Here is a 14,993-nt window from a genome sequence, read left to right on the forward strand (position 1 = left end):
TAAAGTTTCGGTCATTTATTGTCATTACTTCTGAATCCTTAAGAACTTGGTTAAGGCGAGAGAGAAGCATATTAGTTACAATTTGTATAACAAGTAATAAAAAGATTTGATTATCTGTACACTACTTTTCATTGTACTTAATGAGTGATGCCTTCAGCTATATTCAGCCTAGCTGGCATTCATGTGTAAACAGTATTTACTAGAACAAAAAATAAGCTACTACTAGCCATACTTCTAAAGCACTATCTCAAATCTACTCTTGCAAATAGAAAGCAGTAAAAATACTTGTTGTTGTTTCTTAAACATACAAAGCACAGCATTGCCCTAGTTAACAACACTTAACTTTGCAAGTTACATCTGGTTCCTTCGGTTGCATGGCTTATCATAGTAGTAAACTAAGGAAGAGACGTATGAAAAGAAGTCCTAACATAATTGGAATTTCACATTTGTCAAGCATATAAGGCTACAAGTCTTACAGTTTGCGGATAAACAAGATATGTTGAACTGTAACATTCCCAGCCATGACAGATGCAAGTGCTTGACACAGCCTAACTTCTCCTGGCCTCCAAAAAGGCTCATGTGCAGAAGAAAGAAATCACTGAGTATAATAGGCCAGGTTGAGCGGAATTCTCATTATACGTGTACACACACATGCACGAGGGGAGCTTAGACTTCAGGAACAGAGTGATCCATGAGGCTTTTCATGATGCTTGTGGCCATCCTAAAGAAAAGGAGAAGGCGCTCAGTTGTGCAAGACAGAGGCGGAAGTCTAAAAGAATGACTGACTGTTGTATCTTTGTCATTGCTATCTCTAATTAAAAATACAGGCCTCCCACACCATTAGAAACAGAGTTCTAGTTACAAGGTAACCAAAACTTGTACTTCAAAGCACTTAGTCTAACTACACTTAGAAGAGGGTTTACTGAAGTAAAGAAGAAGCAAAGGAGCACCACTGCCATGGGAACAGCTTGAAAACAGAACCAAAACACCGCAGTCTGATGCAAGTCATTGGATGACGCACGCTTTCAAACTTCCCCGTCTTAACCAGACTTTCTGTCAAGCTTGTTCTCATGGCAAGACCAAGTTACTTTCTATTTAACCTGCGAAAGCTAGTAGTTGTCAACCTGAGTATAATTAACACTGTGGCTGCTTTGTTCGGTTGTTACCTACCTCTTGATTATATACTCATAAATACTTGAGGGCATGATGGTAATTGTCACGACACTTCCAGCTGTTGCCAAGATGTCTGCAATCTGAGGGTCCTGTTATCGAACAAGAAATCATATGAGCAATGTCACTCGAGATGACTGATAATGCAGAGCTCAGGAGCTCCTTCTAGACACATTCAGAGATGCACAGGGTTTTAACCTTCAGGGCTAATCACTAACCCACAGCGCCAATCAATAGGCATCTGTGGAGTTTTCTTAACAGGAACTGCCTGGAGAAGGGATATGGCATCCTACTGCAACTTGACACAGGTTGGCAGAAGGAACATTCATTACATTTTGCAAGTTAAAGACTAACAACAGCGGGCTAAGTGTAACAGGTAGATACAGAGAGGAAGAGGAGTTTCCCCATTAACAGCAAAGACGCCTTGAAACAGGTGTTTCCCATAACACTATGGATCAAGGTACCTCATTATTTGGTTGTTTTATTAAAGAACATACCATCTCCCCCTCTGCAAAATACAGTTACTGCACAGAAAAATAGGTGCTCCCTACATCAAGCATGCAGTACTTATCTTACCTTCAATCCAATTACATTCTGGCCATTAATTTCACAGATGTTGTGCTCTGTAAGAAGTCCATTTCTTGCAGCAGAGCTGTCTTTCACTATTGAGGTTATTTTTCCATTCTTGAATATGAAACCAACATGCCCTGTGCTGTCCTTATGCATAGTAATGATACGTTCAAAAGGCCTGTAAGATATAGAGGAATTGTAAAATGCAGAAACGCATTTTCAGTTTGCTAAACCACAGCAAGAACTACACGCTATTTCAGCTCCTGTGACTCACAAGAAGTTCATACAGCTGAAGTACGGCTCACTCAGAATACAATGAAAAGCAATCAGGTTTAGTTTCACTTTGGGAATAGTTGCTATTTTAACCTCTTCTTTCCACAGCAAAAAGTCACATTCCACACATAAGCTTGTTTCTAAACCTGATGTTTTCCCTTTTCTATAGATATTCCCCCTCTAAATTAATAATAAACCACACACCAAAACACCCAACCACCCAAGCGGCCATTCAAACACACGAGTGTTAGCAGGTAGCTGACACTGCAGGCCACTGTAATCCAGGAGTAGGTTAGAAGTCAGACACAGAAGTGGTACAGAGCAGGGAAATTTACTATCACTGTATTTTAGTTTAACACAATAGAAGTCTTATGCTGCCATCGGGGTTAACCTTCATTCTTAAAATGTAACACTGAAAGAGCTTCTGAAGGCCTGCTAAGTCACACTGTGTATGATACGCCTTCTCAACCTATGGGTTCACGTCGAATCCTTCCCATTATGACTACACATGGTATCCAAAACCAATTTTAAAAGCTGTATTGCTTTACCAAACGTACTTTGTAATAAACATGTCACAAATTCACAGGTAAGACACGAAGTCCAGAAGGAAACTATGATGCTAAAGATAAATGCAAATGAAAGTTTTAAACACGTGACTACAATGAATATTTCAATGCTATCTTCTGTTGCTTCTTTAGTTGGTATAAGCACAAGTCAAGTTGTGTCAAAGAAGCAGAGAATTTGTAATTTCATGGTTTAAAGTTGTGACAGCACTCATCAGTTTACCTTAAAGACATCAGGCCTCATGACACCTGGATCACAGGTGCCAGGGCAAGTTCAGGTTGGATATTAGGAAGAACTTCTTTACAGAAAGGGTAGTTAGGTACTGGAATAGGCTCCCCAGGGAGGTGGTTGAATCGCCATCCCTGGATGTGTTCAAGAGCCGTTTGGATGTGGTGCTCAGGGATATGATTTAGCAGAGGGTTTTTAGAGATGGGGTACTGGTTAGGCTGCAGTTGGACCTGATGATCTTCAAGGTCTTTTCCAACCTGGGTAATTCTATGATTCTATGATTCTATGGAAGTTTGCAAGTGCAAATAGAAATAGCAACTATATGCTTTAAAATATCCCTAGAGATCTACATGAAGAAAGGGTCTGTTTGTCTACATACTATGCCAGCAATGCTTCTCAAGTGAGGGGAAACCCAAAACTTACAGAATTACAAATGGTTGTCACCCATCTTGGAATTCCTGCAGCGAGCCTTACCTGTCCCGAATGATCATTGAAATCCTCTCCCCAGAGGCCTGTTTCAGCACTTTATGTGCTTTATCAGAACTCCATCCTGCACAGTTTTCACCATTGATCTGCAGAACTTGGTCCCCAAACCGTAGGCCAGCCAGAGACGCTGGAGAGTTTGCTTGTACTAATTGGACAAATATTCCCTACAAAAAGAAAGGGGCAGGGTGAAAGCAAAAAAAAAGAAGTCTGTGCAACTGATCATACTGACTAGTACTAAATTCGCCTATCTTCGTGTGTATTTGACTAAGAACTCCTGCACAAGACAGTCTATAAGTAGCTTTAGAAATGTATCAGCAGTGCTAGGAGCTCCACAACAGTATTCCCTCTTACTCAATCTCATTAGTTTTCAACTTCCTACCCATTATGAATTGCTAGGCTGCTACAAAAGGTAAAAAACAATCAACAAATAAGCAGTAGAACCACCAATTCTGCTAATTCCTAGTCAAAGTACCCCAAAACCCAGATAGAGCAGGTCAATACAGGATGTAGATCATCCCTCTTGGGGTGACAGGACAGGCAGTAAGAAGCAGTCACAGTTCTCTCTAGGAAAACTCCAGCATATCTGGATTAGGAGAAATGCAGCATCAATTTAATCCTATTTGAAGCCCTGATTACAGTGTGTTTTTACTGCTTTCCACACTGAGAATCAAGAGATACCAAAAGATGGAAGCTTCAGAGCAGACTTAGGAATCCCCTGTATCTTCTGGTAGTACATTCGTGTTAAGGGAAACTAGAAGAGATCTACTCTGAAATTATTCCTTGCATACAAGTAAAGCGATACTCTTGTTATCCCAGTTTTCCTCACAAGTAGCGTACTGCACAACTCCACTAACATTCTAAAAATCTATGAGAAGAATCTATATTTAAGCCATATGCATTACTCCACCTACTGCTGAACTTAAGTACCCCCCAGTTTCCACAAGGATAAAGCCTTGAACTGCTAAGTTCTCATCCCAGCTCTGCAAGGACACTTCTACTCTCTAAAGGTAAAAAGAGGTGTTATGGAACATGGGAATATATTGCTGCTATGAATTCAGACCCCAGTCCATGCTCTAGTTTGAGCTAATGGAGAACTTCCAAATTCTGATAGCAGATAATGAAGCATTACACACAAGGCTATTTTCTGACCATATAGATACTAGTTTAGCTACCAATCCAGCAATAGGATTTCCCCTGGCAAAAGCAAGCTGCTATACTTACGTTGTCAACAGACTTCAGGCGAAGTCCAATTTTTCCATCTTGATCTTTACACAAAATTGTTTCACGGATGCCTTGCTTAATTTCTGCTCTGCGAATCCCAATATCATTTCCAGTCACTGGAGCTACCATATAATTAGCAGGTGGTCGTGTTACCAGTTGCTGATTAAAACAAAACCAGACAACTTACTTCAGGGGATTAAAAATAATTAAATCATAACACCAGCTCTTTTCCACCTCCCTCCAAAAAGTAAATACACTGCTTAGTTTACAAGTGGAGGAAAAAATGACTTTTTCCTACAAAGTAGCATTAATCAGTTAATTGTAGTACTTAAGGCAAATAATAGCCCACTGCGTAGAATGCTAGATAAGCAGTCTATGCTTGCGGTTACTGAAACATAATTGACTGGTACTTACACCTTGTGGCTGAGCAACTGGCAAGTTTCTCTGCACCTCTTCCTCATTGAGACTCAGACCCATATACTGAGAAAGTTCTGGATATAATCTGGGGTACAAGCCTATGTGAGGAGAAACATGAAATTAATATACCTGTCAATTTAACAGAACAGCACACTATTCATGTATAGTAACTGAAATCTTGTGGTATCGTAACATATTTTATTTGAGAATTACAATGGAGAACAGAAGCGAACAATGCAAGAGGTATTCATGGAAACAACAGGCATTTTGTCTGGAAATGTTCTCCCCAGGAAAATCACACACACAAGTTGAATACAATGCTCTTCACAGTATCACAGTATCGTGCGAGTTGGAAGGGACCTTAGAGATCATCGAGTCCAACTCCCGGTTTCGAGCCCTCTGTGTAGCGAAGCGGCACTTCTACCCCCTGCGCAACAGGGGGGATTCGAACCCCGGGCTCTTCTTGAGCAAGTTGCTACCATTCTCTCACAGTTCCAGTGGAAGTCTTTTTATAGTCACGCTGCTCACACAGAGAAAGAACCACAGCCCTTGACACATCCAGCAGGACAATCCTCTTCTGAGGGGAGCGGGTGGCAAGGAATGGGGAAAAGGGAAGTTGCACAGATCTGTCAGATCTCAAGTCAAACTGCTCCAGAAATAAGCTTGCTGCTGCTCATGTTCCACAGATGATTAAATGGTGCTACCTGACAAGCAGCAGTTACAACAACTCTTACAAATCCAATTGCCCTTCACACAAGAGTGGTGATAGAAGAGGCTTCTAGGAGAGCAAAAATGCTACAAGGGGCAGCTATGAAAGCAAGCAGGCTCATCAATATACATCAATTAGGTTTCTAGTGTTCATTTATGGGTACACATACAACTACTTGAAGAATCCACATTTGACCAGAAACTGACAACTACCTTTCCCATGAAAAAACTGAAAGGTCAACACAAGATATTCTTCTTTAACCAACATACTTTCAACAACTGAAAGCATTTTGGGATGAGTTCACTATCTGTTTCACACAAGAAAAAAAATAATTATTTGAAAATTGGTTTAGTGATAGCAATCAGTAAAGCCTTTAATGACTGTTTCTTCTGTGGTTGCCTTCTGCTTGCATTTCAAGCCCTTAAAAATGAAAGCTGTAAATGATTTTGGCAACACCTTATTTTTCTCTTTTGTTCTTCATCAAAAGATAAGACTGCAGAATGCACTGTGTTGGTTGTATTACATTCCAATTCAAAATAGGAGAGAGTACTCCAAACAACACAAAACATCCAGCACCTCTCAATAATGATAACCTACAGCCTCCTGCCTCCAAAAGGACTGAGGGAGTCCCTGTGGGCTTGGCATGTCCTAGAAACTGTCCATATGCCCTGACAAAATGGTGATCTAGTAATTTCCCCGCAGGGATGGTTGTCTACATCACAAGGTCTAGGTAAAACAGGTTGCCCAAGGAGGCTGTGGATGCCCCATCCCTGGAGGCATTCAAGGCCAGGCTGGATGTGGCTCTGGGCAGCCTGATCTGGTGGTTGGTGACCCTGCACATAGCAGGGGGGTTGAAACTAGATGGTCATTGTGGTCCTTTTCAACTCAGATCATTCTATGATTTTTCAGCCATACACAACGTTTGTGCAGACAAGCTGATGTCAAAATATGTCATTTGATCAGCAATATGAAAGGCACAAAAGTTGCAGGGGAATACCAACTCCAAGCATCAGAAAGAACGCTACTAAATAGGGACCAGTGACACAAATTTCCATCTGGTCTGATGATGCTAGCTCAGGTAAGATCTTCAGTTCTTTCTGGTCCAGTTCACCTTCCCAGATCTAAGGTGGGTCTCTGATGTGCTAAATAAGTTCCAGCCTTAAAATCACTTAGGTCACACCAGCTCCAAGAGCGTAACTGGAGACAAAGGTACACCCACCAAGCCTTAGTACCTGCTCTATCAGCATTCTTGACTGCTCTTCCAGCACTGTAGCTGGTCATGCTAGTTACAGATTTTCAGGCACATCCGTGCATCTTTGTGGGTGCACATCAGCATGGGGATAAAAGGGTGAAATGAGACAGACAGCTTTAGGCCCATTGAGTTTTCTAACATACATTTTTACCCCAAAAGCTGCAGAAAGCACGATACCATCGAAGTTCCATTTTCCTGAGCACTTCTCTATTAACAGATTCATGTTTGCTCCTTTCCAAGCAAGTTCATATGCTCCAGAGAAAGATGTAGTAGTTAAACACTAGAATAGGCTCCCCAGGGAGGTGGTTGAGTCACCATCCCTGGATGTGCTTAAGAGCCATTTGGATGCGGTGCTCAGAGATATGATTTAGCAGAGGGTTGTTAGAGTTAGGGTACTATGGTTAGGCTGAGGTTGGACCTGATGATCTTTGAGGTCTTTTCCAACATGAATAATTCTTTGATTCCATGATGCCCAGATTCATGCTGCTGTCTGAAGTTTACAAACATGTGATAGATAAGTAAGTGTATGCAAGTGGCTGAGGTGAGAGTCGAGGAGAGCTCAAAGGGTACCAACATTAGCACACTGTGCAGCACATGACCTTACCTCCATCATGAGGAATAGGAGCAGAAGCTTCAGACAAGATTGCAGGATTAGCCGGGTTTGAAGAGAAGGCAGTCTGAGCCTAAAGGGAAAGAAACTTGCACACATTACCACAGGACTTTCTGGTATAAGAGATCTTTGTTACAGAGCCAGTGGACTAAGTTTTGTTGGTTTTTTTAATGTGCTAATTACCACTCATCTTCAAGCACTGAAGTCAATCATTTTCTTTGAAGTATTTAAGACAATACGCAGCAGTGTTATCATACTGCTTCAACAAGAAGTCATACCTTCCTCAGAGACAGAGCTACACTAATAACACAGGAAGGCTTCACCGTCAGCATCAGTTCCAGTTTTGTCATTAAGCAAGGTAAAAAGTCTATGAGTTTACATAAAAAAATGCATTAAGCTTGGCTGACAAAGCTTAAAACTTAAAGTTTAAAAGCACATCCAGCACCATATGAAAGAACAACAGCTTTTTCAGGTAGATAACCAGCAGCTCTACCTTTTCATTAGTTAGAAGTATCATTCATGGGTTCTGCCATAACCACTTACAGGCTGCAAGTTCCATACAGTTTAACGCTACTAATTTAATACCTTCTGTAAGATAAGTACTTTCCAAAATGATTTTTCATAAGAGAATTAGCAAATACACAACTTTACATGAACATGCTAAGCTTAGTTTCCATATTGCTTACAGGCTTACAAATACAAGAGACTTGTTTTAAAGTAAGCCATTATAGAATTGACTCTATATAGTTGAATTCTATGATTCTATGATTCAATTCCTTTTCTTCTCACAGTATCTGAGCTGCTTCTTTCTTAGCCTTCAGCATCCACGAACAGTTGAAAACATTACCTTATAGAGACCTATTATTATGAAGGACAGAAACAGCCACCTTAACATTGCTACTGATGTTAAAAGTTAAAGGTGTGGTTAAGTTTCAGAGCAGCAAAACACAGTGCCAAACAGGACGCAGAAATCACCAAATTCAACATGATGACCAAATTACTGATTTTTTTTTTGTTGTTTTTTTTTTAAGGAAATAATGCTTAAAAATAAAAGATTTCATAGTCCTGTTCTCTCCAGGAAGTCACATTTAAGAAGTTTCAGAGCAAAAGTGACTCATTATTTAGTCACCAACTCAAACTCTGTACAGTAAGAGCAGAGTTTTGTTTTTTACAACTCCCCCCCGCCACACACTCCAGTTCTCATTTTAATCATACTGATTTGCTGAGGACACACTGCATCCTTCAGTACTAGCATAAAAATACCCTATTCCCATTACCTCACTGGTCACAAGAGTTAAGTAGTGAAGAGTTTTTAGTTATAGTATTTAAACACTGGCAGATGGTCATTAAAAGGCTGAAGGAGCATATAATATAATCAGCTGCAGGCAGTGTTGGGTTTTGTTTTTAAATCAAAGTTTACTGTCACCTGACTGTATCTTCATCTCAGAATAATGCAGGGCACATGGGGTTGAACAAAGAAACCCCAATGCAGTGCCTACAGTTCCAAAGCTCCTTCCCCACACAGAGAAATGCAGGTAAGACTGAGGCACTTTACCTTTTCAGAGACTGTACAATACATCATCTAGTAGTAGTTCTCCCCTCCCTGTCTTAAACAGCAACAGGATCATTACTGTTACCAAAACCACCCTTATGAAAGCCTGCCATACCTGAATAACTTTGTCCACCTTCAGATCTTCTAGGGAAGGATAGAGAGACATGTTGATGCAGCCTCACTGGGTTGGAGAAAGAAAAAGAAAGGGTTAGCCATTCGGTATTTGCATTACAGCTTAAAACAGAAACGAAAGAGAAAGCAAACAAAGCACTAAATAAGCAAGCTGTGACCTGTAAACCTTAGCACTACAGATACAAAGCACTGAAGACAAATTTCATTAAGACTAACCTTTCCATCTGTTATCACTAATAGCCTGTGTATAATAGGCTTTGCTTACTCAGTGCTGTTAAAGTTTAGGTTGCAGCCATGAGAAAGCCTGCACAGACAACAGCTTCACAGGAAGTATTGCGACAATGATGAGGATTAAGAAGGAAACCTAATTATGTTCCATCTCCCAAGTAGGACAGTAATTCATATGCAGCTGAGGAAAACAGTTCAGAAGTTTTCACACTATCTAAAGGCTTTCATCTTTTCTAACACTCCTATCAAGAAGTCACTCAAGAGAACTGGCTTCCTGGGTCCATTTGTACCATATTAAATGCAACAAACCACGAACCACCCAGATCTAGACAGTGGTGGGTTTTGAAATCCACAGACTTCAGCTTGCCTCCCTCATGTGATGAGGAGAGAGCTCTGTGGCAACATAACAGGAAGCAGCGAAATAAAAACGCTCCACGTGATCTCGGAAGGCACGCAGTTCTGCTAGATCTGAGCCACACAGGCTTTAGAAAATTCCACTTTCGAGAGATCCTTCGCTCAAATTCTCACCGAGGTCAACAGAACGTTGCAAAAGAGTCGTTAAGACAGTTCACCCCCAGAATATGTGAATGTTTTAACTGAGCAAAGGAAAGGCCAGAAACAGAACGTAAGAACATGATAAAGCTTTGAAAATTAGAACGTGGCACAGAAAACATGAATGCAGTTAACAGAGGTGAAAGGCTTCTGGTTGGGAGACTGATTCTCTCATCCAAAGATAAGTTAGAGGTCCTGATTAGTGCAAGACTGAAAGAGACCACTATATAAATCCTTGAGCTGCTGCCTCTTCACATGCAGACACTAGGTTGATTTAAAAAAAAGCTGATGATTAATTGCTGCAGTAACACAATAGATGTCTCTTCACATAACATTAATGTCATCAACTGCTTTTCTACTTGTTCAGCAGAGCGCCCAGCAGCTCAAGTATCATGTCACACTACAATTAACATTTCCAAAAGGAGCCCGAAGTGGGACAAAGATCTAAACCACCCCAACAGAAGAGGCCACGCGTTTATCATTATTTGCAACTGATATTTTTCGTCAGGTCACTGCAAGCAAACGAAATATAACTGAGACCCAGAAACATTAAAAATTAAACGGACGCATTTAACGTCAGTGTAAAACTTCAATTTAAGGCAGCATTGACCTGAGTGCCATCAATGCAAATGCTTTTGCTCCATCAAAAAGGAGAATAGCAACCGCAAGCCAAAGCCTAGCAAAACGCATGCTCAGGTAAGTGGTCCCTAGCCACCTCGTTCTGCTGCTAAAAGCATGGGATGGCTTAGACTGGAAGGGATATTAAAGATCATACGGTTCCATTCCCCTGCAGCAGGCAGGGCTGCCCCCACCAGACAAGGCTGTCCATCCCACCTGACCTTGAGCGCCTCCAGGGATGGGGCACCACAGCTTCTCTGGGCAGCTGTGCCACTGCCCTCAGAGAGAAAAATTTAACTTAGGCATCTAACTTAAATCTCCCCTCTTTTATTCTACAGTTATATCCGCAGTAAAGCTACACAGAACACCGCATTCACAGCAGCACAGACTGCACTCAGGCAGAGACCACTGCAGCATCTGCTGGGTCTCTAAATCTGACCACCATTCCACGGCATCCTACTTCCAGCTGGGCCATCTCCCCACAGTCCACTCTCACCCTGCACAGCGATCACCAGTAACACCCATCACAGACTATCATCTCAAAACTGTTCTACTTCACGAGGAGCAGCAGCAGTGCTAAACGTACGGGCTCTCCAGGCACCAAAGAAACCCCTCCAGAAGCTTACCCTGCTACTTCACCACCACTCAGGCCACCTCCCTTCCCGGCTGGAAGCTTGCAAACCCCAGGGTGTGTCACAGCTCCCAAAGAGTTGCCCTGCCAGCTTCCTTCTCAAAATCTCACTGGATGCTATTTTTGGTTTTCCAATAAATAACTGGAATAACGGTCACCACTAACTGCATTCTTATCTCCTTACATACCAGCTTTGTTGCTCTTACAAAAAAAAGGAGCGTTTTCTATTTCCACACGGACTGTTCTAACAGTTAAATATGTACCTAACGTCTCATTAAGCAACATGAGATGCCCTGAAGTACTGTATTTAGTTCAAAACACAACCATTTAGCAGCTACCATCATCCTCAAGGACCGCCAGGAACCTCAGGAAGAACCCATCCGTGACTCATAGCAATAATAAGCCTGAACACAAAGTCTGGGCAGCCACTGGAACGGCTTCAGACAGGAGCTGGGGAGCAGTTACCACACAGCGGGAGCTGCTCACCTCCTGTCCTCCTCCCTCAGGAGCCTACACTGGCAGCAGAACCATTTTCCGGTTGTTTACAGGTTCCTACATCACATGAAGAACGTATATTAGTAAGCTGAGGCTTTCACGAAAAGCGCAAAAGCAAAAAGGAAAGAAAGCCCAGTTTCCAAGTATCCTCAGGCCAGAAGTTCCTTCAGCAAGCTGCCTGGCCAAGCTGATCCTATTGACCAAGGGCAGCGCCCAACCAACAGGCAGGCAGCACTCGTGACACACTCAGGCTGTGTGCAGGGAGTCCCGTAGGTAGTAGGAGCAGTCTGGTGACACGCAGGTTTGCATGAAGAACAACGGGCAGCCCAACACACTTGTTGGGTTGGAATCCACAGAGCTGAACGCATCCTGAGATCTAGCTAATGTCCGATCTGTGCCTATCACTGTCTCTGAAAGAGGCAGCAGGCAGTACAAGGAGCCGGAGCGGGGTGAGCAAAGGTAATTTGTGCCTGCGGCTCACACGGAGATTACAGCAAGCCACAAAACCAGCATTTGAGTAGCAACTTTGGCTTTCGGAACAGCTCGAAAGTTGTGAGGTTAAGTTTCTTCTCCAAACTTAGGAGCGACTTCCCGAAGGTCGGGTTGAGACAGCAGGAAGGCAGCAGCTGTTTTGCAAGCTGTGACCTCCACTAATCACACGGCGTTTTCCTGCCGATACCACCTAATTGGCCTCCGAGCGTTGCCCTCCTTACAGAGGAAAGCTCGGGAAGGTGCTGCCTCCATTTCAGAGCTGAGGAAGGGCTCGCTTTCCCACAAAGGCAAAACACATCCGTTTCACCTCCGGATCCCAACAGCAGGCGGTACGAACGCCCAACCCCCAGGCAGAGGAGCAGGGGTGCTGACTGGGAACCAAGCCATACGCAAGGAACCCGCAGTCTGAACGGGAAGGAGCAGCACCCCGAAACCAAAGCAGCAAACGGATACCGACGCACACAGCGTTCGTTTCTCTGCTCCGTCACGGCGGCCGGAGGAGCCCCGAGGAAGGGGCTCCCATCGGCAGACAACCCCCACGAAATGGCTGCTCGGGGCGCCGCTGGAGCGGCGGACACACACCGTTTCCACCAGCCAAACGGCGAAACCATTCCCCCGCCGGCAAGGCCGGCCCGCCCCGCAGCTTCTCCTCCCGCCGGGGCCCCCTGCCCGTCCCACCGCGGTCTGTCCGCCTTCCCCCCCACCCCGCCGTGTCCAACACTGCACTCGCAGCTCCCCACCCCCTCCTCACACACCGCCGAGGAAGTCACACCGCTCCAGGCCCACAAAGGGGAGCGGGAGGCCGACGAAAGGGAAAGAGTTCTCCCCATACCTCCGGTCCTGCCGTCGAAGAAGGGGTCAGCGCACAGAAGAACAACCGCAGCTCGCGCAACTCCCAGCCGCGCCGCTATGAGGGGAGCGGGGGCGGTGGTGGAGCTGGCCCGGCTTTGCGCATGCTCCGAGGCGCTGCCGGCTGGGGAGGCGGAACCGCCGGGGCTGAAGGGGCTGAAAAGGGGCTGAAAAAGGGCTGAAAAGGGGCTGAAAAAGGGCTGAAGGGGCTGAGAGCTTTCGCTGGTGGCATGGAAAGCGGAGGCAGCGAGGTCGGGAGTGAAGGGAGCGCAGAGGTGGGGTTGTCCTGCCTTCCTGAGTAGGGGATCTTGTCCGCTGCAAGGCATGCTCGCTCCCGTGCATTTACATTTTTCCTTTAACAAAGTTCATTTTGCTGCATTGTCTCAGTTGCTGGATGTTTTGTGTTGTTTGCTTATTAATTTCGGTTTCTGTTTTCCTATGTTGTGCATTCATCGCAGAGCCTGCTGCGGATCAGGCTCGCCACAAGGCTTTGCCTAGCAGTGGTTCCTGGAAGGGGAGCACATCTACAGAAATGCCTTGAGAGAAACCATGACACAGAGTATAGCCATGGCAGAGAAGTTCTGTGTGAGTTAGAAAGGCTTTTGTACTTAATTGCCATAATCCACACATATTCTCTGTGTTTATAGCATTGATCTCTCTACCACAGTGTTCCATCTTGAAAAGTCCTTCTTCGCTATGGTCCCTGACTCGTTCATCAGACAGGCAACTAGATGTGCTGAGCTCCCTGAATCTTATCTCGAGTTGAGAAACCTGAGTGTTCAATGAAGGTGTTTAACCTTTATTGAACCTTCCAGCCCCTCAGGAGGAGATCAGCGCCTGCCTTCAGCCCCTTCCTTCTGCCCTGCAACTGCCGGCTTCTCAACCAGTCTTGGCAGTGCTCAGGCCCTCCTGTGGGACACCTCAACTCTGCCTCAGCACAACTCAAATACATCAAAAGAACAGGAATGTTCTGCTGGGCCAGTGAGCTAAAGGGGATTTAACCAGCGCCAGCTAGAGCAAGGGAAGGGAGGGTGCAGATAGAAGAGGGGAGAGGAGGAGAGGGAAGAAATGGGATTGAGAAGGAAGGGTGATTCCCTTCCTTCTGGCTGTTTCACCATTTGAACTACCCATACACTTACAATTACGCTAAATGGAGATTTTTGTTGTGTGTTTTCCTGTCCTCATATCTTCCTCATGAGCGGAGCAGAGGGCAGCGCTGATCTCTGCTCCCTGGTGACAGTGACAGGACCTGAGGGAACAGCATGGGGCTGTGCCACAGAAGGGGTAGGTGGGGGTTAGGAAAAGGTCTTTCACCAGAGAGCAGTGAGCATGAAACTGGCTCCCCAGGGCAATGGGTGCAGCCTCAAGCTGCTGGAGTTCCAGAAGTGTTTGGACAATGCTCTCAGGACATAGGTTTTGGGTTTTGGTTGGTGTTGTGTGTAGCCGGGAGTTGAGCTCGATGATCCATGTGGATCCCTTCCAACTCAAGATATTCTGTGATTCTATAGTAAGTTTCTTGATTTTCTCCTGTTGTCAGCATCTTCACTGAGCACTGTGGAGTATGCAGCAAAGTAGAAGCCACTGCAACAGTGCTTAGTGCAGAGGTGCAGCCTCTTTCCAGCTGTTCTAAGTCCAACTATCACCCAGGCCTACTGCCTTCTTTTGTGAACATCTGAACCACTGGCTACTGAGTCATGCAAGTATGGGTCACTAAACAGTTATGAAGTGAAATCTGGGGCTTGGGGTATACATTCTCAAAAATCCTGTGCTGGTGCTTTCTGAACAGGGAAGAAGTTCTGGTTTAATAATGACAGATGATGACTGCTTTTGTAGTGATGAATTTTCTGTGTAGCCAAAAGTGAATTTTCACAGAAGTGCAGTGAAAGATTTACAATACTTACACCTCAGAAGTGTTTTGTCCTGCAATGAGCCCCTTGCAGTGAA

General features: G+C 44.2%; 2 protein-coding genes across 2 annotated transcripts in view; one reads left to right on the forward strand and one right to left on the reverse strand.

Annotated features, from left to right (window-relative positions):
• Positions 1 to 13,309, reverse strand: SDCBP (syndecan binding protein). Its single transcript, XM_072328346.1, has 9 exons — positions 13,033 to 13,309; positions 9,168 to 9,233; positions 7,495 to 7,573; positions 4,927 to 5,027; positions 4,513 to 4,671; positions 3,280 to 3,455; positions 1,747 to 1,918; positions 1,171 to 1,262; positions 1 to 721 (listed from the first exon to the last, which is right to left on the reverse strand). Exons 2-9 carry the CDS (start codon positions 9,216 to 9,218, stop codon positions 667 to 669), a joined length of 885 nt encoding a protein of 294 aa, XP_072184447.1. The 5' UTR covers positions 9,219 to 9,233; positions 13,033 to 13,309; the 3' UTR covers positions 1 to 666.
• The window catches only part of CYP7A1 (cytochrome P450 family 7 subfamily A member 1), a 21,254-nt gene continuing 19,436 nt past the window's right edge, over positions 13,176 to 14,993 (forward strand). Inside the window, exon 1 of the mRNA XM_072328344.1 lies at positions 13,176 to 13,324. The gene's annotated coding sequence lies outside the window, so the exon portion shown is untranslated. The remainder of the gene's footprint in view (positions 13,325 to 14,993) is intronic.

This window comes from Excalfactoria chinensis, chromosome 2, assembly GCF_039878825.1.
Source record: "Excalfactoria chinensis isolate bCotChi1 chromosome 2, bCotChi1.hap2, whole genome shotgun sequence".
In the NCBI taxonomy this organism is placed as follows: Eukaryota; Metazoa; Chordata; class Aves; order Galliformes; family Phasianidae; genus Excalfactoria; species Excalfactoria chinensis.

Bases quoted from the DNA above. Each gene is read 5' to 3' on its own strand.
- SDCBP (XM_072328346.1), bottom strand. From the start codon at position 9,218: ATGTCTCTCTATCCTTCCCTAGAAGATCTGAAGGTGGACAAAGTTATT. The intron at 4,672-4,926 runs GTAAGTACCAGT...TGTTTTAATCAG, and splicing joins CAGTTGCTCAGCCACAAGGT to CAACTGGTAACACGACCACC. The intron at 1,263-1,746 runs GTAAGATAAGTA...GTTCGATAACAG, and splicing joins AGAATGTAATTGGATTGAAG to GACCCTCAGATTGCAGACAT.